A 27,207-nucleotide genomic window follows, 5' to 3' on the forward strand; every position below is an offset into this window, starting at 1 on the left:
AACTTACCTTTGCATCAAGGATCTGTGCTGTCCAGAAGCCTGTTTTGTTACTGGGACCTTTCACCCCCAATTTCCATTTAATATTAGAAGGACCTAATCCAAAAAAGATCATCATCATAACTAGTGCATTTCAGCATAAGGCTGGCTCCCCTTATCAATGGTCTTTCCCAAAAGTGACATTTCAAGTATCACTAAATTCCCACAAGACAAGCTTACTTAAGTCACAAGCATTCTTTATAGAATCAATATATTGTATCAGATTTTATACAATCTATATTCTACAAAATTGTTCATTTCAAAATTAGTTTTTTACATCACTTCTATCATCACAAGGCAGCTACTTTCCAAAGTATTGCACTACAAATGTTCAGTATGGTGAAGCACTTGCAGACACACCTCAGAGATGCTGAGCAGCACATGGTATCTGTATCACCTTTCAGAAAAGCTGACACAAGTTTTATGTGCGTCCCACCAATTACTTTCTTTAGGCTTGTCCTCAAAAAACAGTGTTTATGTAGGCCGTTCCTACTAAGGTGCTCCACCACTACTATAAACACATTTCATTTTTAAAATTTTATTTCCTCTAGGATACAAACTTCATTTTGTATAAGATATAAATTTTTTCTATTTAGATACAAACTGAGATTGCTCAAAAACTCATAGATGTACATATCACCACAACCCCAAACTGAAGGAATGAAGTCTCAGCAAAGAGAAGGTACAAAGAAACAGCCTAGCACATTTGCTGTCCTGCAGTATCATTGAACTTCAAAGCAGGATGTATTACAAACTACTCTCAGTAGCAACAGAAACATCAAATTTATAAAAAGTCTAAACAGAGCACATTCACTTCAGGATTTTCAGACCCTTGTAGTCTGTGCTATTTCCTTCACACCTGATGTATGATCCCCAAAGAACAACACAGAAAAGTTCCTAACTCCTAGTTCCTAACTAGGAACTTTGTCATCAAGGCCTTCCTTAATTAGTTTAAATCAAGCTACCTTACCCAAATTAATTTGTTGATGACTAGAATAAAGTGACATTGATAGCGGCCTGCCCTTCTGAGCATGCTTATTTAGAAGAAAAACTAAGAACAAACCCATAATCAAACAAGAACTTAAGTTTTTTATACAGGAGTTAAAAATTAAGGGCAACTCTCCTGTAGCCCCTTCTGGCTCAAGGAATCTCTTCCAGAAGAAAATTATTTTTCTATCAGATTCTTTTGGTATATTCTACCCCAAGAAATCAATGCTAGTCCATAAAAACATTAAAGTGTGCCAAGCCAGTTCAAGTGGTTTGGGGCTACAGCAATTACAGCAATTACAGCAAGGTCATCTGCTATAATAATCAGATAAACAAATAGAACATAAAAAAATTAAGCAGTGCCTCATGTGCTCCAGTGTGTATTTGCTTACAGGGATTCAGAACAAGTTGCTTAGCTAACTTCAGGTATTTCTTTAGAGAATGTAATTTTGCTACCTTCTTCCTAGGGATCTATCAGAAAAAAAAAAAAAAAAAGAAAAAAAATTAAAAGCCCAACAGAGCTGGATGTGGATTTACTGATGGTCTTCTAAATTCAATATTGCCATGTCAGCAGTTGCACTCTTTTCCAATTCCAGTGCATATGGGTTATATTCTTCTTCAAGTTTTCTCCTCCAGACTTTAACTAGGGAATATTGGGGAAAAAAAGGCAAACAACAAAGAAAAAACAAAAACCAACATGTTACCATATAATACTTGAGGAAAAACTTAAAATGAAAAGTCAACCCTGATTCTTTACTTTCCCTTCAAAATAAGAGCTGAGATAAGCTGACACACAGGCATGCTGGCATTTACATTATGCAACATCAGATGACACACAAAAAAATAACCCATGAGTGACTGAGCTCCTTGTGCCCAACACCCTACTCAAGCAAGGCTAATGCTGAAGATGGTTCCAACTTTAAAAAACCTCTAAATTTTCAAAACTTTCTATCTGCAATACATTGCACTGTCTGTTGACTTAAGAACAGAGCTGGTGGAAAACGTTTCTAGAAATGTGCGTTTGTGGATAGGAAGATGCATCTCAAATAGGCTTCAATACAAAAGGTATGTCTACCATAGTCATAGAGGATGGACATCTACAATTAATCTTAAAAGGATTTTTTGAACAAATAGCAGTATAATTAGGAGCTCTGTTAAACCTCCTTGATCAAAGCAATGAGTATTCCATGCCATTTCTGGATTTCAGGGAGGAACCTTCTTTAACACTTTCTCAGCAAAACCCAACTTCAAATTTATAAAAAAACCCAAGAATTTTTCCCCTCCTTCCCTCCTTAATAATGACTAGAGCAGATGTCATTCATTCCAGTGAAAGATCACAGAACTAATAAGCACAATGAATGAAAATGGAACAAAAACCAAGTCAGTAAATACTTACTGTAATTTGGTACATCCTCATCTGAGTCTCTGGAAGATGTTTTACACGTTTCTAACAGGCCATTTTTTTCAGGTTCAGAAGTTAAGATGCTGGGTTGGGTTTCTCTTAGTCCTGCTTTAGCTTCTTCCTCTAAAGCTGCTATCATATCTCTGTAGGCCTTCCTAGCCTCTGCTGTCAGCTGTACCATTCTATGAAAATGATCCTATGGCAATATAAAATAATAGAGTTTAAATCATACAGTAAGTTTTAACATCTTGAAAATCTAATGAATATTCCTTATTCAGAATGTGTAGATTCATACATAAAAGTTGAGCAACTTAGTATGTATGAAAACATGAAAAACGCAGCATTTATCAGCATTTATAAAAACAGCAGTTCTCTTGAAATATTGAGGGAGATAAAGATGAAGAGGATATCAGGAAGAGACGGCAAGAGTAATTTTTTTAAACAGTGCTAACTGCCTGTACTTCTAAAATCTGTTTTTCACATAAGCTATGTGTATGACCTGTGATGGCGTGTAAGTCTGCAAAAGCAAAACAAACAAAAAAACCCTTAAAAATCACAGTATTTTCATCTCCTCTTCCAAGTAAGAAGTGAAGCTGAACAAAAACATGAAGTGCCTTGTTTCAGCTTACCTGAGCCCCATCATAACTGAAAATTCCCACCACACTCACAGGCACTGCTTTGTTCACACAGCGGCCCAGAGCCTTGCGATTAAGGGCAAACACAAACGGGATATTCTGCTCACAGGCACAGTCGATAATGTTGTGGAGAGTCTCATCCAGCCCACCTGAAACAGACAATACAATCAGGTTGATTGGAGCTAAAGAGCCATACTGTTAACACAAGGCAAAAATATCCCAAGATTATGGGTGCATTCTGAAACTACACCTTATAGGAAAAATAAACAAGAGATCACAATAATACCACTGAATATCCATTTTTAAAAGACAACTTGACATTTTTTTCTTAATTCTTAGCATTAATTTTAGACTGCTACTATTCCATATTTTACTATATATGAAGTACAGTCTAATCTAGTATCAAAAAAGACCTAGCTGCTAAGGAATTATTTAAATTACAATCATTACAACAATTACAATAAATTAATGCCAATAATGACAACTTTTAGGAAACTATCACTAGTGATTTATTGTCACTCCGTGTCCTAAAGAGATCGATACGGTGGGAACCCCTGCGATGGCAGATCTGGCATCAGCAGCCTTTGGATTGTCTCAACTATGCAGTGCAATTTTTTATGCAGCAACACAGCCAATCAGTAACTAAAAAGACCCTAAACTCAGGTAACTTCTCCCACCCCAGATAGTCTTGACTCAGCTCACAGTTCAGCTGCACAGCAGTAAACAATCTGAGCAAGGAAGGCAACTACACGTGGCTGGATTTCAAAGGATACTCAAATAAATTCCTCCAATAATAATATTTTTGTCAATATACTGAACCTTCTCTTTTGTATTTCTTTTATTAAACAGACTTTTTTTTCCCGTTAAGAACTTATTTACCCTTTGATTGAATCTTTTCACAGTTAGGAGAGATGATGACACACTTCAGTTTTTTCAGCTTCAGATGTTTCAGAACTTCTCTAAGACCCATAACAAGCCTGCGTTTTATCTTGGCTTTTACTGGGTCTTTCTGATACAAGCGATCTTGGAAACGAACCAGTTCTTTTAACAGGTCTGTCACACAACTGTCAACTTCTTTACTAAGTACCTGGCTGCAGTAACTGGAACAAAGGAGCAATTAAATAGTTAGACTCATTAAAATTACAAATATGTAACATTTAAATACATAATACATTAAATATACATTTTAAATTCTATTCTATGTCTTTGCATTTTTTTCTGTTTCCACTCGAAACACACTTTGTTATATACATGAAACAAAAATTTACTTAGGATTTCTTTTCAGTGTCTGAGAACTTAAGAGGAAGAAGTTTCTTTCCTTGTGTTACCTGGCTTTCTAATCAAACTATATTAAAAATAGATACATGTACAATAAATATATATATATATATTTTATCCCAAGAAATAGGTATGTGCATATCTTTTTCTTCTGAAGCATTTTTGAGGGCATTTACTTTGATGTATATAAATCAAAGTACAGCAACAGTACAAAATTCTAACTTATTTCTGTAAGTTCAAGGCTATGTGTAATAAACATGGAAAACTGGATTACATTCCTCCTCCCTACATTCATCTGTATCCTTTTTCACATATTCTGACTATGGCTTTGTGTTGTTCATAAGGAAAGGATACAAAATAATGTAATTCACCCTTCTAGTACAGGCTGGGGAAGATCAGAATTAAAAATTATTTCACCTCACCCCACTTGTACACAAAGAATTTTCCAGTGAAGAAAGGTATCAAAGAGAAAAACTAAAGATGTATCATCTGCATTGTCAACAGAAGGATTTCCCAGTGGCAAATTCACTTAAGATAATGAGAAAAGCTCACAACATCTACCCTGAATCTTAGAGATACAATTATTTCCCAAATTAATTTAGGTTACAAGCATTTTTACTTACTATTTCCTATTGCTTGTCTTGAAGACAGATCTACTGGAACCTAAAAACCTAATCTAAAGAAAATAATCTAAGCTTCGCTGAATGCTCTACATCCTGTAAACTGAGTCATCCTTCATGTATTCAACCCAAAGTGTGCTCTCAGTAAAACACTGTTGCATAGACACAAATAAAGCAATTTTTATTGCAATTAGAAGTTAAATTAAGAGTTAACACAGAAAGTATGGTTGTATCACTATTAACCATTACTATGACATGAACTGCAAAAAAACCACCAGCTGTGGATTTGTTTTATGGGAGGTGAACTAAAAGCTAAAACACTGCTTTCCCCAGGAAACTGTTTTAACCTCTCATTACTGGACTTCTTCAAATTTATGTAATGGCTATTTCTTTTTTATAAAGAAACGTGTACACACATCATCTTAAACATTTAGCTGAAATTGCACACAATAGCTCAAAAGTATTACCTTTATTTCTTTGGCCGGCCACAACATGAAAATGTCATCTGGTTTCTTTACATTTTTGCCATTTGGTCTGGCAATATAAAACCAAACTACAACTAAAAATATTTTTTAAGAAATAAAGTAGCACACACCTTATATAAGCTGTTAGCCCATTATTTAAAGTACTTATACCTTAACAGCAGCTTTTCTTCCTTTAGCCTCTAGTGAATTTTGGTTTTTTCCCTTCAAGGAACATGCATTTTCAAGCGAGAATCACAAAACACACTAAGTTTATCATTTCTCTGTGTGTCAGTTTACAGAAAGACTGAAAGAAAAAAATTTAGTGCCTTCAGTCTAAGCTACAGTTAGTTTTGCAGAGCATGCAACTGAATTACCTTGTTTGAAAAATGCCGTATTGGTGATACTGTGCAAAATGTGCCATCAATAAAATCAATACTTACTCTCTAAAATTCCTGCTGTGGATTTTTGGAAGAGTGGCAGTTAGCTGCTTTGAAGTCACAGGACCTTCTTTAGATTCCTTGATCCCCGTGTGCTCTGGAAACACTTCAGCAACTTGTGTTACCGGAACAGCTATCATATAAACCAAGATATTTCAATGAAAAGACAGCCCAAAAAGCATTGTGAAGATATTAATCTGTCAAGCATGTATGGAAGAGTCACTACTTTAGTATTAGAACAGTCTGTGGTAATAGGGAAATACATCTAACTTTTTTTTTTTTTTTAATCTCACTGGGTTTTTTTCTCATTTCAAATCTCATTAATTGCCAGAGGTAGGTGGGAACTCTCCTCACAACATATCATAAAACCAACAGGCATAGAAGTTTGGAACAGCAATCAGAATCCCTGTTACTGACTTTCAGCTTTGGCCTGCTTTACAATCAAGATAAGCCTGAGGTGAATCTCAGACAACTCTGAGGTTGCAGCTATCACTTGGCAGTATTTAGTACTTATTTTCTAAAGTACTAAATGTGTTCAAATTTCCAGCTACATTCTGTATTACAGGTTCTCCCAAAAGATACCTGCTTGACTGTCCTGTAGAACTGTTGCATTTTCAGTAGCATCTCCTGTTGTCTGACAAATGTTATCTTCATCTTTTGGTTCTGCTTTCTGTTCTAACAGGTGCTGCTGTTTTCTTTGTTCTCTTTCTTTCAAAATTATCTAAAAATATATATCAAAACCAAACCAATTTGATGTCATGCGGATAACAAAGCATTACTCTTACTACATATTTACACAAAAAACATTTATAAAGAGGTTCAGCACAAGCCTCTGAAGTTTACAACTTTTTCTTTTTATTTGCACATTATAAGAAGGAAAGGTAATTCCTAAATTTTCATAGAATAGGACTTTCACCATGATTACCAGTGAGTGTATGGGTGGAGAAAATATTTAGTAGGGATAAACTACAACGGTAGAACTAAAGTTAAAAAAATCCTCTGTATAGAAGATGTAACAGGAAGCAATGTCAATGGGAAAAGAGGGAAGATACAACAGAAATCACCAGTTGGACCTAACACTTGTTGCTAAAGAATCAGCTGGAGTTCTAGCTTGTAAGAGCACAAAAACATTAAATATGACCTCTGTTTGATCCATTCTCCTCAGTCCTGCAAATAAGGTCATCTTTGCCAAACCAAGTAATGTTCCTTTGTATGCATACTGGTACCCTGTGTACCAATTAAATGTGGACACTTCCACAGTGGCATTTTATCAGCTATCAACGGATTCAACGGAGAAAGTGTATTTTTTGGGAATTTGTATACCATTTAGCAAGATTACCCTCTTCTACCCCTCCCCCCTGAAACCAAGCAAAGCTAAAACTGAATTCAGGCAAGTGGACACTGGGATGCAGATAAGAGGGCTTAACAGACTCCCAGAGTAATATATTACCCTATACTTTTACTATTTAAGATAAAAAAAACAAAGACCTTTTTAAGAGGTGTTGGTCTCTTTGGTTTAGGTACTTCTCTCTGTTTCCCTTTCTTTACCAAAGGAGCACTGGAATCCAAGGGATTATGAGGCATCTTTCCTTGGTTTAAACGGTGACTTCTTGTGGCTGTAGCAGGGTCTTTAGACAGCAATGGTATGGCACCACCAACTGAGATTTAAGCAGAAAACTGCATCAGATGACTAAAATGAATACCTGAACTAGAATCCAATTTCAAAACTGGTATACACATACTAAAATTGTGTTGTGTTGCTTTTACGAATATTTAGACAATTGTGTATCACTGAACAATGTTATTTTTAAAAGATATACTCCTCACAAAAGACTGTTGTGTCCTCTACTTCTATTACCTGGGACCTTACTTACTGGAAATTGCTACTACCCCTGGAATCACAGTCTCTGCCTCAAAAGCAGAACTTGACCAAACACTGCAGTCCAAGCTACCTTCAAAACCATGCCATGCAGGTTCATGGAATGAAAGGCTTCAGGAATTTCTACGTTTCATGGTGGTGGCATTTCCTCCTCCACAGATTCCCTACTGGGTTAAGATAAATACTGAGTAGCAGTATTGCAGATTCTAGATTTACTCTCTGTAAATAAACTTAAGCACTTATGCCTACTTTTTGTTACACCTTAATGAAGCTGTGTGAAATTCACTTGCAAATGGGTCATGAGTAATGCAAAGCTACAGCAAAGTCTCTTTTGCTTAACCTGCAAAGCTCGCTGAAGATGTCCACTTGCACTTTTCAGAGGGCTCAGAGCACAGAAGCTTTAAATGACTGGACAAATGACTAAACCTGGGTCTTCCACACTATGACCTCATACCAACCAAACTACAATCTCTCACTATCAGTAGGAACTGCTGTATTCTGTAGAACACTTTGTCAAACTTCAGTTTCCTGCAATATAAAGCAGTTCATATTAGCAAGTCAATGGAGATGATGACTAAGTAAGTTATCAGTGGAACCAGCTGGACACCTCCCTCTGTGACTCAGGCAACCTCTCTCCCCTGAATACAGGCAAGTATTCCGGCAGGTTGACTTAAGCCATCTTCATTTACTGCTTCCACAGGATTTATATGCAGATCCTCCCACATGACATGCAGTACTCTTACTGTAAACAGTTTACATCATAAAACTGCTACACTCTATGTTTATTCTTTGGCTCTGCATATCAAAGGCAAACTGAGAACACTACCAAGAATGTGCAGCACAGGTGGCTACAAAAACTGAAGCTGGATTTGCAGAAAAAGATAAGCAATTAATAACCCTGCAGATACATATTTCCTTCATGTGTACATCACCATTTCAAGTTCACAGTTTTCATGTTCCTAAGCTTTATGACTTTACCAATATTATCTATCATGCAAAGTAGTAAGTGGAATAAAACCAACTGTCTGTGGTCACACTCCTTTCCAATCTTGTTCACTGTCCTCCTGGTAACAGAGGCCAGCATGATCCCACTTCACAAACTGAAGTTGTACTTTGGTACACACCAAATCAATGGTGTACTGAATACTAAAGAAGTATAAAGCTAAGGCAGCATCTGCCTTATGGCCCCCAGGATACCAACATGACACAGCAATTTCTCTTCTGCAGGAGATTCAGGCACAGGAAACTTAGTATTTGAAAACACGTATTTGGACCCATACCTTTGTGGCCCACCATCTACTCATCAATCTATGCACTGTATAATTTTATAGAAACAAAACTGCTTATTAGCACCTCTGCAGCATTAAGTCTGATTGACCCAAATGAAAATAAAAGATTAACTGAAAAAAAGAAGTATTTTAAAAAAGCATCTTGTAAATTCTCTCAGCTTAGTGAAAGAAAATCTCATCAATGGTTAGCATCTTGAGCTTCGTATTTAAAATCTCAGGTATCACATTAAGTATTGCGAGATTAAATCTGTTGTGATTGCATCTCTTTCTGAAATAATTTAAAAAAAAATCTCTGCTGAAATAAGAGAAATTTTACCATAATTCAATGCTAGCAAATATTGTGGTTACTTTTGCAAAATATACTACAACAGCATAATCAAGATTAAAATTTGACCTATAATGAGAAAGGCAATGAGCTATTTTCTTCTGCTTCCTGGTTATACATCATAAAGGACTGAAAGATCCTCTCCATGAACACAACCTAGCATTTTGTTAACGTAAATTATTTCAATTAAGAGGTCTGTCAGAACTCATCCTCTGGCTTGGGCTGCCTCACTCTTATAATCTCTGTCCTTTTCAATCAGGCCCCAGCTCCATGATTTCTAGCATCAGAGGCAATTAAGAAAGCCTTTGTTACTGTGTAGCCCCTTCCGGCCTGTGCAGATCAGAACTTTAACACATATACTTAACGGAGAGCAAAAATCTCCAAACATTGGTATTTCTGTCAAAGCAACGTTTCAGTTATGCCTGAGATTTATACAAGGCAGTCTTTCACAAATCAGGGTCCTTAAGGTATTTCTTTCCATAAGTCTTCTGTCAAACAATTCAGACTGTCGTGCTTTTTTAATTTCTTTTTAAAGAACCTTCATTTTCTCTTGTATCTGGTGAATTGTGCTCTTGCCTGCACAGAGATCATCACAGATCAGAAATCAGACTACATTTAATGTCTGAATACTTAAAAACAGCTTAAGGTAAAAGAAAGGAAATTTCATAGTAACCAATACCTGAAAATACCACAGGTTTAGGAGACTGTTTTGACTTTTCTGTTTGCTGCTTCTGCTCCAAGACTGCAAGCATGCCACCCAAATCCAACTGCACTGGAATTTGACTCTTCTTACCACTGCTCCTGGATGTTTCCTGAACAAGTTCAGCACCAGTTAGTAAGGGCCTCCACTTCAGAATACAAAGGCCATTTTTTTTTATGGTGTAATATACTCTTTTAACATCTTTATCCACAATACTTCTGATCTTTAATGTTACTCAATGATCTTCAAATAAACATCAACTTTAATGTCAAAAATATTAAAAAAAACCAGAAACAGTTCAGGCAACTTTTGAAAATACTACTGCAACAAAGCATAAAAGTACAAAGTCTTTAATACAGGAAGGCTTTTACGTCAGGGTCCCACTTTGGTCAAACTGTCATCTATCTTTGAAAGAGATAAAAGGCTCATTTAAAAGAAAATTTAAAGTTTCCTTAAAGGTATAGAAAAACTACAGTGATTCTTCCAGGGTATATGATTGCAACACACATAAATCATTATCTCCAATGTCTCAGATAAATAGAGGTTATCATTTCTGCACCACCTTCTCATAAGCACTCATCTTGCCCTGTGCTTTGAAGGGAAGGAAAAAGCCATGAGCCATATTTAATGCAGAAAATAAATAGACTACAAATGAATAGTGTGGTAAAGACTACGAACAAACAAACTACCACAGCAAAACACGCAAAGGAAATGACTGCCAGATTTGGCACTTTTAGAAGTCTGATCTGGTCTTACCAAATAATTTTAATTTCTGTTACAACAGGTTTACAGAACACGATGCCCTCAGTCTTCAACTGCGATCTCACCTTGCATAAGAGCTGTGCCAGAACCTACACACCAACACAAAACTACTTCCTAACCTCACTTGTTGCACTGTATTCCTCCTCCTCCTTGCATCAAGATAAGGGCATCTCCTTGTCTCCCTCTTCCATCAGAACCACTTTTAGGAGGTTCCCAGCTCTTTATGACAATCAGTTTGGACTGGATTTATGCCATGATCAAGTAAAACAGATGAAAAAAAAAATTCCTGATATCTGAAACCCACAGATATTAATGAAAAGTTTGTATTTTTCCCTGAACACTGTATCAAACTCTGGAGGCTGGCAATTACTACCACTGATTGCTTCTAATCAAGAGGACCATGTCACTTATCTCAAAGTATGAATGCAGAATCCCAGATGAGCATGGACTTAAGTCTTATATTTAAACAGGCTCATTTCTTTTGTCCATTTGAGTTGTGAACTCTTCAAACATGAGTTCACTTACCTGAGTTTTCTTTCTTTCCAATACAGAAGACGAAGCTTGTTTCCCTGACAGTCCATCCATCTTGGGAATTTCATCCAGAGAGGGAGACTGACTATCACAAGGCTCTTCAGAGAGATGGATCTTAGAAACATAAAGACAAAAAGTGACAAGGAGGAAGAAAAAATATTTTAAAACAAAACACACAGAAAATGGTGAAAATGATACTAAATTCAAACCAAGTGTACCTTCAGCATGTCTGTGAATGACACCAAGCCGAGCAGTACACTTCAGGGAAGGGAATGCCATCCAGAATGATGGATGGCATTCTTCACAGGCTTGAGGGTGTGACTGTGTGAAACTCAGGAAGTTCAGCAAAGCCAAGTTCAAGTACTGCACCTTGAATGGGGCAACCCCCAGTACCAGCACAGGCTGGGGGATGAACAGATGGAGAGCAGCTCTGGGGAAAACAACCCGGGGGTGCTGGTGGGTGAGAGAACATGACCCAGCCATGGGCACTCCCAGCCCAGAAAACATGCCCTGGACTGTGCATAAAGAAGTTTGGCCCATGAATTGAGAGGAGTGATTCTCTCCCTCTACTCTGCTCTTGTGTGCCCCTATCTGGAGTACTGCGTCCAGTTTTGGGATCCCCAGCACAAGAAAGACATGGACATGCTACAGCAGGTCCAGAGGAGGGTCACAGAAATGGTCAGAGGGTGCAACACCTCTCTTATGATAAAAGGTGGAGAGAGTTGAGGAGGTTGTTCAGCCTAGAAAAGAGAAGGCTCTGGGAAGACCATACATGGCCTTCTAGAAGAGTGACCATTTACTGGCTGCCACACTACTTACTCACATTCATGTGGGATTTTTTCAGATTTAGAAGAAAAAACTAGCATGGCAGCTTGATTTTCAAATATTTGTTACAGGCATATGAATGGCCTAATCCCACTTACATCTACAAAGCTAAGGGGTTGCTTTTATCTCAGCTGCATGTGTGTACAGCACCTTTTTTGTAATGAACTTTTTTTAAGCAATTGCTGTGCCTTTTGCTACTCACCCCTCTCTGTCAAAGCTATTTACTCCCTCAAAGAAAGTAAACAATGGTTTTCTTTTCTTGCGTTTTGGGACTTTTTTTAAACCACTAAAATTCACCAGGAAATAAAGCCAAGGACCAAAATTTTCAGTAGCAAAACTAATTTCAAAGCAACTGAAAACTAGAATTTTATCCTTATTATTTACTTTACTTGCTTTCACAGAACAATCACGTTTTTAATCCTTGTGATTTATGCATAGGATTCATTCACATATTGAATACATTTCTAAATTAATTCCTGAGATTTATCTCACTCATGTAAAAAAAACCCCAAACAACTTGGATTCATAACTGACATGTGAATCACATAATATCACAAGGCTACTTACTTCAGACTGCTTTCTGACTGCAGAAGAAAAGGATGGTTTCTGAGGTCCTATATGGTTTCTCCTATCTGAAGCAGCTGCCAGATGAGGAAACTCCTCAACATCCTAAACAAATAAACCAGATGATGATTTCATAAGAACAACCAAGTCCATATTTTCAAAATTCCTTTTTCTATACTCCAAACATTTTCTCCCTGCTTATCAAACATTCATCATAATTTCTTTCACTGTACAAAAATTCAGAAGCCAAGGGTAGTGCCACCAGCTATGACAAGTATAACAATGGTTAAATCTTCCATGCAGCAGCTAATTCAGGGCTGAAACAGCTTGTAACAGAAATGCTTCCAAAAGCAGCTTATTATGGTTGTCAGCTGATAGAAATCATTAGAGGTTCCTAAAGGAGTGTTTTTTTAATCATTTAAAAGCCTTGCAAACAACTTCCCACTTCTTCCAGTACAGTCTCCAGCTGTGCAATTCTGCCTTAAACACATGAGTGGTAAAGAACAAAACAGGCAGTATTTACTAGAGTACAGAAATAAACACAGCAATTACTCAAAATTATTATGGCTTACACACAAGAGTAAGTTTTACTGGCAGAGGATCCATTGCAGAATCTTAATTAATCAAGTGCAGACAGGCTGAAGTTTACCCTGTATTTGTCACCCTATACCTACTGTCTCCATCCTGATGATCCCAATCCACCAGCTAGGTTTTTGCTTCTCCTCCCACTTTCTGAGAGGCCTTTTTAACAGTAGCACTGAACACACCAAGACTTTTTCCAGCCTGAAAAGCTTTATTTAAACACCCCAAGCTAGGAAGCTCTAGCACAGGGCTAGAAACACTTCAACCAATGAAAATTTTAAAGAAGCTTGCAAGTAAGCCAAAAAGCAACCGCAAGGAAGTGAAAAAATATTTCACAAATACACTCTTTTCAGTTTAGAAGATTTAAGTCTGTCCAGTTGCTTCTGAAATGCAATTTCTGACATTTGCAACATGCTGAAGTAAACGGAATAATTAAAATACAGCACTCAGTATGAGGTTACATCTCCCTGTATTTGTTCTTACCATCTGTAAGAACATCAAACATTGGAAGAAAGGTCAATTAATTCCCTTTTTATTTTCTTGCCACTGCTATATTCCTATTTAGCCATCTCTTTCACATACTAAGAAGTCCTAATTTTGTTCAGTCTTGCCTCCCACAGAAATTGCTTCATACCTTTGATTATTTCTGGAGCCTTCTGTCTATCTTTTTTAGTTCAAATATGTGTATTTTTTTAAGGAATGGGAGGAATGTAGGAAAACAAAATCCACACTATATTTAGATCAGATGTGCCCTGAACTGTCATAATCCATTTTCCTTGTTATTTTCCTAGTATTTTCCAGCACCATTTACATGTCTGCCAATAGCAGCTTCAATATTTAACTCAAGTAAGACACTGAGGTCAGGACCTACCAATGTGTTTGAAAAGACAGGATTGGTTTTCTCCAGATGTATCCATTTATGCTTATTAGCAGTATCTATAAATGATTAACCTGTGCAAGAGAGCCACCCAATATATTGCTCTGTTGAGCTGCTGCACTTAAACAGAACCTACTTAAACCTCCTGGATGCCCAGAAGCTCCATGTGTGTCATCTCTTCATAGTTTATTATTTCAAGAGCATCACACAAGCACCTCACCCATTTTTCAAACTGATGAGGACACCAAGCATTCCCAGCAAACCAGGAGGGTCAGAAAGCTCTCCCCCACTGCCACAATGGATACTGCATCCACATCACAGATTTCAGTGCAATGTGTATGCCTTGTTCCATGCTTCTATGCAATTTTTTTCAAATTTTTACTTCAATGGTCCCATTACCATTCTGCTATTTTCCGTGACTTCTGCCACTCTCTTTTAGTAGACAATGTTTTTGAGTTTAGACAATGTCTATTCATAGCATCCACCATTTATGGTAGCATAGCAGATCTTTGATTTTACCCATAATTCTCTAACAAAGAGGTCTGTTAATACTCATTTCTTGTGCCATTCCTGGACAAGGAACCACACAATGAAACCATGTAAACACAGTTCTGCTTCACATGTTCTACATTAAAAGGTACAGAACAGAAACCAGCCAGGAAGGCTTCTTTATGCTGTCATTTCAGAGACTGAGTATTCTGTACACTAGATCAAACATGTAAATCAACACATGCACATGCTGTACAATATTAGGCCTTCATTGAAGCACTGTTCAACCACGTAACAGATAACACTCCTCTATTGTGGAAAAGGCTCATGCCTTTGCAATACCGACACACAGAAGTACAAAAATACTAATATGCCAATTACAGTTACATGAATTTGGAAGGAAACTGAAATTAAAAATCAGAAATGTAAGCACTGTCAACTGTGTTACACAGAAATTGCTTCCATCTTCGAGACAACTAGAACTGTAATACTGTACCACAATCTTTAAAACTGTGGCACACTGTAGCACCCAGTATATTCCCCATATCCCAAGCAACAGCTGCTACAGAATATTTCTAATTTAGGAAACTGTGCTCACCAAACAGGATAATTTAAAAACTACAAGTTTCCTACCAGTAACCTCTGACAAACATCTCAATTGAAAAAAAAACTGTACTAACATACAATTACAATTTTTTTTTAACTTAAATTTGTACAAAACTGTGCTAATATTCAGTCTTCTAGTACACTCATAACACGTAAAAGAACAGCAACAAAAACTTCTTCAGTTTACCTCAATCTTCGGTGGTTCCTGTATTATGTTAGATTCACTCTGAGGTCTTTCTACATCAGTAGGTAACTTTAGTTTTTTCTTCTTTTTCTTCTTTTTTTTCTTCCTTTCTGACCCTTCTTCAGGCTCAGTTTCACTTGCAGTATTTTTTGTTTCTGACTGCTGTGAAAGACCATGAAGCATGACCTTTAAAAACTAATCTTCTTATGCAAAATACATGCAAGTGACTAGCCTTACACTACTAAAGGATATCTTAATCCAGGCTGGGACATTAAGTGGACAAGGAAAATTCAGTATCTCTTAGAAATTCATAGCTACAGCAAGAATTCTTCAGTTGTAACATACTGCATTGTTATCAGAATGTATTGGGACTACTGGGATTTAATTAGGAAATATTAAGCCAAATAAGGCAAGAGTTCACTGCTTCATGTCTCATTCTGAGGGCCAGGAATTTGAAAAAAAATTCAGCCCCAAAGTTGAAAGTTCTTATTCCTGGACTAGCACTGCCTTTTTGATATCCTACAATTCTTTTCCATGACATGAAAAATTCTAAGTAAGAACAAGCTGACTTCATATAATCTCTTTAAAAAAGTGGATACTGTACAAAGCCCAGGGAAAAAAAAGGCTTTAAAGAGACACAAACACAGTGACACGTATTAGTTGTGAACAGAGAATTCTCAAGTACCTTTGGTTCACTATCCTGCTTCCCTTTGCCTCTGGAAAGACCTTCAGATGCTGGTGATGAAACAATTTTCTTTGGGGGCTGCGAAAGTACCACAGCCCAAGACACACGTGGCTGTGCAGAGCCATCTGCTGGTGCTTCAGGAAATTACATTGAGAAAAAAGTAAACATAAAGATGACTCAAAAACAGTCCTCAGATACTCAAAAGGATCCATAATTGATTAGTCAAGGCCTAGCAAATAAAGCAGAGCCATATTCTTTCTGAGGAAGGACTGAAATAAAACACACATTTTATTTCTCCAGCAAGCTTTCCTGAATTTTAACTATTCTATATACCGTGCAACACTATATACATAAACACAATTACTTGATATTTGGAAATCCATACTGTATTATACTAATTCCATATTCCCATGCTCATCTTCAAACTACTGAAAATTCTTCTATGATTATATACAAAATTCCTTTAATAATCCTTCTAGAAGTCATGCAGTTTTCATGCACAAGGCCACATCAGTATTTTTTACATTCTGAGAACTTCCCAGTGTTATAGGCAAACATAGCAGATTAAATACTTCCCAGTGTCTCAGTGTACAAGAATGTCACTCACTACCACTGAGTTATATCAGTGTTTTGAAAGGTATTTTGAAAGATATAATTAATTTTGTAAATATTCCTAACATGAAGCAAATACAGAACACAAATGTAGATTTTTCTTAAGAATGAGAAAAACTTCCTTTGAACAGTAGAACAGCATAATGGGTTTAGACGGTGAATTTTGCTAGCAGGGGGATTTTGCAGTAGCTGCTGTGAAGAGATGGACATGGCCAACACCAGACAGCTCCAACACAGACCCATTGCCAGCCTAAGCTGGCCTATCAGCCATGCTGATGGTGCCTATGTTTAGAAAGAATGAAAAACACAGGCAGGAGCTGGAAGGTGGAATGATAAGAAAAACCATGAATGCAGAAGCCCGGCAAACACCTAGATCAGTGCAGAGGGAGGGAAGGAGGAGCTCAGGCACCGGAACAGAGGTTCCCCTACAGCCCCTGGTGCTGACCATGGTGAGGCAGCTGTGCCCTTGTAACTGTGCACAGAAAGAAGTGGCAGTGGCATCTGCTTCTCTGTGTCACTCAGGACAGGGAGGAGGTATGAGGAAGAACAGAGGATTGGAGGAAAGTTGCTTTAGTTTTGTTTCTGCTTCTCACCATATGATGCTATTTTAATTGTCAATAAATTGTCAATTTTCATCAAGTTAAGTCTATTTTGCCTGGTAAACAAGCAATCTCCCTAGTTCCTTAGTTTGGTTGACAAGCTTTTTAGTAACTATCTTTAGAAGGCCCTTCAGTGCATTCCAGCACATTAACCTGTCCTTTCTGAATCCTTACTGAAGTTACTGGGAAGATAAGGACCAAACTGTTCAGACTGGTGCGTGTTGGTGCATGCACAGAAATCCAGTGAGAAGCAATCAGACAATTCAATCCTAATGTATGTGATGCCTCCAAGACAGGGTCCTGATGAACAGAATTCTTTTCACATTAAACTAGCCATGTGAGAGCTTGTGGCAATTAAAAAAACAATCAAAAAACAAAGCTCTTCATCCCCACAGCCAGACACCGGGTAAACAAAAAAACAGCCCAAAGCCCCTCTTCCCCCCACAAATTCCCAAACAAAATGAACAAACGTAGAAAAAGGGAAGTATTTCAGCGTCATGTTTCTCTTAACAGAAATAACAGGACACAGGAAAAATTGTAGGTACATACTAAACTCTGGGGAGCCAGCTATTTAGAACAAATCTGCATATAAAGACGAACCAAATATCTGTCTATCATTTATTCTCGGAAAAAATCTGCATATGACTCAAGAGACTTCCAATAACCAATACATGTTCTTTTTCTTACGTGAAACAACATGAGAGGCAACTACAGAAATATTTTCCTTTGAGCATCAATGACATAACAAAATGGGACTTAATATTGGAGCTAGTTTTCATTACTTTCCCCTGTGCTTGGTATTGGGGCCAGTCCTGTGTAATGTATCAATGACGAGGATCCAGTCACCATGTTCACAGATGACACCAAACCGGGCAGGAGTGTTATCTGTTAGAAGGTAGGAAGGCTCTGCAGAGGGATCTGGATTTATGCGCAGAGACCAACTGCATGAGGTTCAGCAAGCTGAAATGATACGTTCTGTCCTTCAGATAGTTGTGACAATCTCATGCAGTGCTACAGACTTTGGGAAGAGCAGCAGGAAAGCTGCCAAGAGGAAAAGAACCTGGGGATGCTGGTAAGCAGCAGCTGAACATGACTCAGAGTGCACCCAGGCCTCTGGGAAGGCTGATGGCATCCTGGCCTGTATCAGCAACAGTGTGATCAGCAGGATCAGGGCAGTGATTTCCCCCCTGTATGTGGCAGTGGTGAGGCCACACCTCAAATCCTGCATCCAGTTCTGGTCCCCTCACTACAAAAAGAACATTATGGTGCTGGAGCATGTCCAGAGAAGGGCAATGGAGCTGATGAAGGGTGTGGAGCACAAGGCCTGTGAGGAGTAGCTGAGGGAACTGGGGGTGTTTATCCTGGAGAAAAGGAGGCTAAGGGGAGACTTTATCACTCTCCACAACCACCCGCATGCGGGGTGTAGCCAGGTGGGGGTTGGCCTCTTCTCTCAGGTAATAAGAGACAAGAATAAGGGGAAACGGCCGCCCGTTGTACCAAGGCAGTTTTAGACTGGACATTAGGAAAAATTTCTTCACCAAAAGAAGTAGTTGATTCACTGTTCCTGGAAATATTTAAAACCTGTAGAGACTTGGCACTTAAGGACATGGTTTAGTGGTGGATTTGGCAGTTAGGGTTATGACCTCTTCCAAACTAAATAATTCTTCAATTCTAAAATCCCAGCTGATGAAATATATGAGGAAGAATGAGCAGTAAGTGGTCATTTTATTTGAAAGAAATTGATACAGCATTATTTTTGGGTTTTTTTTGGTTTTTTTTTCTTTTATAATATGCTTGCTCCTAAATTCTTTTTTCACTTTACACATCAACAGCTCCTCAGGACACTTTCATTTTCCAAACTGCTGAGATACAAGCAGTTAAAAATGTAGGCAAATAATTTTTGCATGGAGAACTTACCCCTACCATCAAGTGAAGAGGGAATTAAGCTGGTTCCTGCTTCATCTGAAGCTTTTGGTGAAACACTGATTTTTGCAGAAGTATCTTCCTGCAAAATAGATGGTCAGGTATAATAAAAGGATTAAAATCAGTGACATAAACACAGCTAAACACAATAAACCACCATGAACTAAAAAATCCTCAATCCATCTACAGATAAGGGCATAGGGACCTTTTCAGCCTTTTTGTTTCTTGTCTTAATGGAACCATCATTTCAGCCCTATGGTATTACAAAAGTTGAGCAGATACCTCTTCACTGCTGTATAAGCAAGATTATACCTTCTTATATTTTACAAAAGCATCAAAACAATAATCTAACAACAAACAGGAAAATACTTTGATGTTTCATATACGCTTAAAACAAATTCTATCATCAAACTCAAACAAATAATGAAAAATGACACTCTAGGATTAGCAGAAAGATCTTTTATCATTACAGACAGTTTTCCACTCGGAAGTATCAGAAATATTACTCTTTTTGGATCCTTCAGAATTATTAATCATTAATCACTACTGAAAACTTTGATTCAATATATGTGATATGCTACTGAATACTTAAGTACTTTATTTACTAACAAACAGGGAGCCAAAACAATAAAGAGTAATGTTCAACAATTTTTGAATTTTGAGTATTTTCTCCTCCTGGAATTCAGTTTATTTTTAACCTTTGGCAGAAAGCAATCAAGTACAACAATGCAGACTTTTTTTTTTTTCCCCCCCAATGTGTTGAAACTAACTGACTGCTTATTTATTATTTCCAGGTGAAAGAGAAAATGGTAAGCTGCCAAGTACAGGAACATATCTGGTTCCTACAGGACCAATCTAGACCATACCAGTACAAATTTACATTCTGGTGGTATCTGGCTTTCCTCTCTCTATGGGCAGCATAGACAAAGAAAGAACAGTAAGGAAGAGTAGGAGACAGCAAGCACTGACATCACCACCTAGAAGGAGTGCCCTAAAACCTCTAGCTCGGAACCTAAATAGGTCTTAAACTGCCATGCTGAATGCAAAATACTTGCATTAATATTGCTTGTACTTTTGACAAGTTTTGTTTTTACAAGTTCTGCAACATGGGTTTTATTCTTGATGTGAAGCAGAAGAGAGACATGTGAGATTGAATAAGGACATAGTGTTATTTTCCAGCAAACTTACTGGTGTACTTTTCTGGTGTACATTCAGTATCTCACTGTTTCCCAGACTCTGTGACTTGTGGAAATCCAGAACGCTAGCTTCAAATGTGGGTACAGGATGAGATTCTGCTTTTGGAGTTTCAGTTGACTTCTTGTTTGCAGTTTTATTGAACCTGTCTAAATAAAGCATGTAAAATCTAAGTAATTAAACTTGTTTGTGCTCATTTCTAGGTACATTTTATAGTACACTAGTTAACATAACTACAGCAATCATTGTGAGGGCTGTTGCTAAGCACAGCTCAGATTAAATAAAAAAACTAGCAATTATAATCAGCATGCAAACACGACTGACTGAACAAGCAAATATAAACCCAGATGTTCCTTTTAGAAATTTTTTGTATTTCTTTATGTGATTTACTCCATCAGGAAAAGACAGGTCACCATTCCTTCTCAAGAGAGTCACACAGAAGAGATACCTTTTTCCTTAACTACTCTAGATTTAGAAACAGGCAACTGCAGTACATTGCACAGACACCCATTCCACATCTATTCCATGTACTTATAACCAAACAACATTTGTACCTGGCTTCATGGAATCTCTCCTGCATGTAGAAGTCTGGAATGAAGTCCTGCTCACAATTCTGACAGAAGCTTCACCTCCATCATGCCTTTTCTTGTCCAGTTTTTTTTCACCTTCTTTTGATCTCCCCTGCAGCAAATATTTGTAATATATTTAGTACGTTTTACTGAAACTTTGTAAAGCTAGCAAGTTTGCCATGAGTTACAGTTAATCACCTCCGAAGTTTCTAGAGTTTGACCATCAAGTTAATACAAAACAAACAGTCAGTGAAGCATATCCACAAGCAGTCAATAAAAATAGGAATAGCCATTTAGAGATATGCTATTTAATTTCATCTACCTTATTCCCTGTGCCATTTTTATCATATATTATAGCCCAAGTAAGATGGATATATACATATGCTTCTAGACAACAGCATTTTTGCAATCTCATTAATCAGAGCATTTCCAATAGTTTAAAATTATTTGGAATTAAATCATCTAGTCTGACTCTTCAAAACAAAATTTCTTCTAGAACAGTGCTAAAATCTTAAAAACATGCAATCTTCTGACTAAATTACCTATCATGGGCAAACTGTGTAAGACTAGTGTCACAACATCCAAAAAACTTGGAGTAAAGTAGTTAGACACACCTACATGATCCCTGTAAAGGATACACACTCACCCATACTGCACAGTCATGAAAATCTTACGATTCTTCCATGAAACACAGTTTGGCAGACCTGGGCTTAGGAGCCAGAAAGCAAGGAACAAGCACAAGGTTTGCATCTATGCAAACTATACTATACCAGCCTAGACGAATTACCTCTGATTGCAGGACACTGAACTAAACTCAAAGTATATTTGACATCAAAATTGTTTTCTTAGGTGGGAGGACGAAGCATTAATTGATCTCCAATGGCAAACTGTTAAAGCGTTAGGACACATGACCAAATTAATGTAAAGCTGCAATGATCAACCACTTCTCTGAAGTTCACAAAAAAATATGATGGGGAAAAATGACAAAAACACTATAAAATAGTATAAGGCCCCTACAAAGATCACAGAACTCCTCCCAGAAGCCTAACTAAATTTCTTTGTATTACATCACTTATAATGCTGAGCTCATCCTCTCCCCAGACAGCTTCAATACTTAATCCTCCTCTTAGTAAGAAAAAAATAATTTTAGACGTCTAAACTTTGTATCTTATGTCTACTAATGCCTAGTCTTACAACTCCTCTACGTAGGCTTGCCCACAGTGAAGTCACCAGGTCTCTGCCTAGGGAGGAAGGTCCACCAGAAGGATGTGACTGCAGAATAGATCAGATGAAACTGCTGGAAACAAAAGCAGCTCTACAAATCTAAGAAACACAACATCTAACCCCAGAGGAAAATGAGTTTATAATACATTAGGGTTTTTTCCTTTTATATTTTGAGAGGTTTGTGTATTTTTTGTCAGAAAATATTTCGCAAGTTTCAGGAAATTTATCCCCAAACAGACACACACAAAAATGACTGAATGAAGATGTTTACTGAACATCGGTTCTACTGACTGAAAAGAGTATATTTCTAACATGAACCTTTCTTCCCTCTCCCCAGCAGCCCAAGTTCCTCCTTTGCTGTGGATTGTCTTCAGTCTGTAGCTAGTCTTGAAAATCCTTCAACAACAGAAGTGATTTTACCACTTATCAATCAAAGAGATGATTACAGACACCAGGCCTGTCTTAAGTCAGGTTAATGGAAGCTGCCACTGGGCTTAAAAAAAAAAGCCCTTCTATCCTCCTTCAAGCCCAAAGAGTGAAAAAAGAAAGCACAGCTCACAAATGAATGGCCTTCCCCACACAGCCTCCCCCTCTCACTTTAGATGCTTCTTTCTGAGAAAAAAAAATTATTTCCTCTCATGTTCCAAAAAAGCTGCTTGAAAAATTGTATTAATCTGAATTAATTCCATGAACTTTTTGGTATTCTGAAGCTGGGCACACTCTACTACTATCCTCTTTAAATGCCATTCATGATCACTACAAGAAGAGAGATGATTCACTTTAAAAGTATGAACCAAACATTTATAAACATTGATTTAAAGTAAGAATTAATATTAATTTTTTTAAAAATACAAATTTGCTCACCTTTGAAAGACTCCTACTTTCTTGTCTGACTGGGTATGTTTGCTCAGTAGATTCACTGACTATTCCTGAACCATTATAGTGTGTTGAGTTGTTAGACTGAGACTGTGAGCCAGCTACTGGATACACATTTGCAACAACATCAGGTGAGTAAGAGCAGCTGGAGTATTCACGGAAGGCAGGATCTCCTAGAAAACTATGTGATGACATTGAGAAAGAAATGAAAGTCATCCTGAGGAAAGTCTTCAGCACCTACTTGTTGCCTAGACAAACATATTCCTTGTCTAAATAATTTGTTTAACAAGAAAGCTCTATTTCAAAAGAGAACTATTCCATGTTATTTCAATTAAGTATTTACTTACTGCTACAGACTTCTCTAAAAACAATTAATTTTGTTTTGGGAAAACATGTAGTTAAGCAAACATCTTAAAACACACGTCATCCATTTCCAAGTTTCAAGGCTTGTCTGCCTTGCAGTTATAGGCCTCATGCCTGTTTAAGGTTACTGAGATTCTTCATGTTTATTTTCAGTAAGCCTTTTCTTGTGAAACAAATCAAAAGCACAGTGTAAGGACATGACATGCATCACATATTTGACTGCAAAAAAAACCCAAATATTAAAACCTGTCTTAAAATGACAATAACAAAGTGGGAGTATTTTATGAAATATAAAACATGTATGAAATACAATGTAGAATTATAAAATAATAATTAACTGACCTGCATGTAACCCATCACAATTATGTGAAAATTTACGAAAACACAACGTAACTGGGGAATGCTTCCTTCCTTCAAACATATGCTCAAAAAATTCACTTTCAATTTCTCTTTGCACTTTGTTCAGAAAATATATAGAGTCCAGATTTGATTAGGGAGAATACAAATTTCTCAGCTTCAGAAAGTTGCACTCAGTTTTTAAAGCTGTTCTCCATGAAGCTGCCAACCTCAGAATTTTGTGTAGGTAATGACAGAGAAACTCTCCCTTCAGTACAAGAGACTTCAGCTAACACACTTCATACTACCTGTTGCAATTCTGACAAAATGCAGACAAAACAATGCTTATAATCAGTTCACACACAAAGAAGAAATATACCAAATGAGACTCAAATATAACTATGTTTGGTCCCAACAAGGCAAAACACTCATTAGAAGATTACTGTTGTATGGGTTGGGGTTTTTTTAATAGTAATTGATTTAATGCTAATGCTGTGGGCTTTCTCTGATGCACAGAACAGGCCATACTCACCTCAACGCTAAATTTCTAGTACAAATGAAAATAGGTTTAAAACACTAAGATTTCCTGTAGGATAAAATGATGGCCTATAATGATTTTGTTCACTAAGGCTCTGAATTCTTAAAGAAATACCAATAACTTTGCAGTAATTGTAAAACTAATCCAATGCTTAGAGTCCTGAGAAGCAATGAGAGAACTATGTAATATCATCAGATTCTAACAAGACTCAATTACTTCCTATCCTACTATGTAGGCTTTTGTCTAGTTTGCCCTGGTTTAAAAAATACTTTGATAAGTCTACCACAAATACCATTCCTGGGCTCTAACAGAAGAGCTCTAAAACTTTTGGAAACCTGTAGCATTTTTAGTAAAACTGCCTTTTCAGATATGCACGTTATGGAGAGGTGATCCAGGAGAGGCCCATATACTAAATATTTTACAGGATAAGAAACCTCCTTGAAGAATCTTTTTCCTTGTGTACAACTGTATCTACCTCAGCATGGCTGCAACACAACCATTCTTTCATCCAAGGACTGGATTCAGCTCCTTCCAAAACACACAAAAACCAGACCAATCATTACAGACCACCAAATCCTCCTTAATAATACGGGCCCTTGTGAGAAAAAGACAAGGTTCCTAATATATGCCCAGAGAACATAAATATAAAAAACTAAATCACAAAGATAATGCAGAAGCACTTCTACAGTTGGACTAATAATGTATTGGAGCCTTGACTTTGTAAGAGAACTCAACGTCCAAAACCAGAAGGTTAAAATCCCCCAAGAAATAAGATTCATAAAATATACATACTTATCCAAAGATGGTTCCTGAACAAATGGGTAGCATGTAGTTAAGTACCTAGGAAAGACACATGCTTCTGAGGGTTCTGACCATGCCACAGTTACCGCCGCATGCTTTGGAACAAATGGTTTGACCTCTGCTGACAACTTGATGCCCTGAGAAACAAAAGGTTTTTTGGCTACATGCATTTGGAGATTAATGTTATTAAGTGAAAAACACTCAGTCTTGTGAGCTTAACTGTCATTGGAAAGTGTTAGCTTGCTCTAACAAAACATGCAAAACAACGAAGCTCACCAAAAGGAAATGGAGAAATAAAGAGAAAACAAAACCAAGGAATTCAAAAAAACATCTGACTGCTCTGTAAAGTCACTTAAAACCCTCATTTATCATGAAACACAAAGGTCAGTAATGTAAAGGACAGAAGCCTGCTTAAAACAAGATGCAGTAAATGAAAATATATGAATTCTTACTTTATATTTGAGCAGTACAAACTAAAATTCATAAATATACTAGCACTGCTGTTAATCAAACTCTGAAAGTACGTGACAATAATGACTTTGCACATCTGTATTTCAAGGCAGTCCATCTGATACAAACACTTCATTTTATAATTTTCTTGTTTCTAGCACAACACAAATTTATTAAGACAAGTTCTCCAATTGTTCTGAATTACCATCGACTTACACTGGATATATGGAAGGACAATGAAATGAGACTCGAAGTTATTTACTGCCATGTTATCAAAACACGCAGGAAGCAAAGGTGACTGTAGCCTGATCACTGAGACACCCGAACCGGACCAGGTGATAGGTCCATGTGCGTAACACTACTACTATTGGTTAGAATCTGGGCACCCAGGCTTAAAATGTCTGGGATGTCCACCAGTCCTTGCAGCAGGCCCTCCACTCCGAATGAATAGATTTCCACACTTCCAGAGCTCACTGGAAGGTAATGTTTGGAGTTCCCCATCCCAAGCGGTGGGAAGCGACTCGCTGTGTTCCAACCTGAGCGACCCCTCCCGCCCGGTTTTGACCTTCCAGAAGGCCTCTTCCCCCAGCCCTGAACCAAAGGCTGATCCAATGCGCGGTGGGAGTCACCCTGCCCGGGGAAGCGTTTGCGCAGCCGGCGCGCTCGGCCCGGGCTGGTGAGCGGCCCCCGGGGCGGGGAGCGGCACTGAGGTGCGGCCTAAGACCATCCGCCCAAAGCTCCCGCCCCAGGCGGCTCCTGGAGAGCGACTCCGCACCAGGAAGAACCGGGAAGGGGCAGGGGACTGCAGGTGCTGCCGCCGCCCTTACCTCGCCGCCGCGGCCGGAGCGCGGCCGCCTCTCGGCCGACATGGCGCGGGGGGCGCGGCCCCGCTGCCGCCGCCCGGCCGGGCGCAGGGCGCGCCGCGATGACGCACGGCCCCGCCCCAGCCCCGGGGCACTGTGCGCGCGGGCGGCGGGCCCGGAGCCGCCGAGCAGGCCCAGGGCGCGGGAGAGGTGGCACCGGCTGCGTCGGGGGCTCGGGCCCGGCCGAGCTGCACTGCCCCCATAGGAGAAAGGACGGCACGGAATTAAGGCAGGTATGCACCGTGACAGCCACTCGATGTGGTGCTGGAGAAAAGCATGACTAAAGCAGAGCTCAGCAGGACTCTTAGTGAAGGTGCTTGCTTCAAAACTTGGACAGTCCTGCTCTAACCAGGCCTGGTACAGACCGGCACTTGAGACAGACACCGCTGGCAGCTTTTGGAGGAAAGAGTAGAAGGGTTCTTTTCCTCACCAAACTTTTCAGGTTACTTTGTCTGTCTCCATGAGACCACACATTACCCATGCAGAGCATGTACTTCAACCCTGCTTTTGTTGGCCTTTCCAAGTGGTGCACAACTATAATGCAATTCGTCTTTGACATGAACCTGCTACAGTTAAGAGTTACTCAATATACGGAAGCACCTTCTTACAAAAAACGTCTGTATGGGTACTGCTACAGAGTCCCAAGAAGCCACAGTGACAATTTGGATACAAGTCAGGAAGAGCAGGCTAAAACGGCAGCCT

General features: G+C 38.3%; 1 protein-coding gene across 3 annotated transcripts; it reads right to left on the reverse strand.

The window, feature by feature from the left end:
• Positions 1-230: 230 nt before the first annotated feature.
• SECISBP2 (SECIS binding protein 2) lies at positions 231-26,562 on the reverse strand. 3 transcript variants are annotated; one of them, XM_058864587.1, is made up of 18 exons: positions 26,470-26,562; positions 25,232-25,329; positions 23,143-23,335; positions 21,040-21,166; positions 20,480-20,634; positions 19,286-19,373; positions 16,158-16,291; positions 15,476-15,634; positions 12,738-12,839; positions 11,340-11,459; positions 10,032-10,164; positions 7,348-7,517; positions 6,442-6,580; positions 5,863-5,992; positions 3,940-4,160; positions 3,055-3,209; positions 2,420-2,621; positions 231-1,666 (listed from the first exon to the last, which is right to left on the reverse strand). In XM_058864587.1, the coding sequence occupies exons 1-18, from the start codon at positions 26,509-26,511 to the stop codon at positions 1,557-1,559; spliced, it is 2,478 nt and encodes an 825-aa protein (XP_058720570.1). In that variant the 5' UTR covers positions 26,512-26,562; the 3' UTR covers positions 231-1,556. The 3 variants fall into 3 exon arrangements, with proteins under 3 accessions (XP_058720570.1, XP_058720569.1, XP_058720571.1); XM_058864586.1 differs by having other exon boundaries at positions 25,184-25,329; XM_058864588.1 differs by lacking the exons at positions 23,143-23,335; positions 25,232-25,329 and having other exon boundaries at positions 26,470-26,551.
• Positions 26,563-27,207: the final 645 nt, after the last annotated feature.

Source organism: Poecile atricapillus, chromosome Z, assembly GCF_030490865.1.
Source record: "Poecile atricapillus isolate bPoeAtr1 chromosome Z, bPoeAtr1.hap1, whole genome shotgun sequence".
Lineage (NCBI taxonomy): Eukaryota > Metazoa > Chordata > Aves > Passeriformes > Paridae > Poecile > Poecile atricapillus.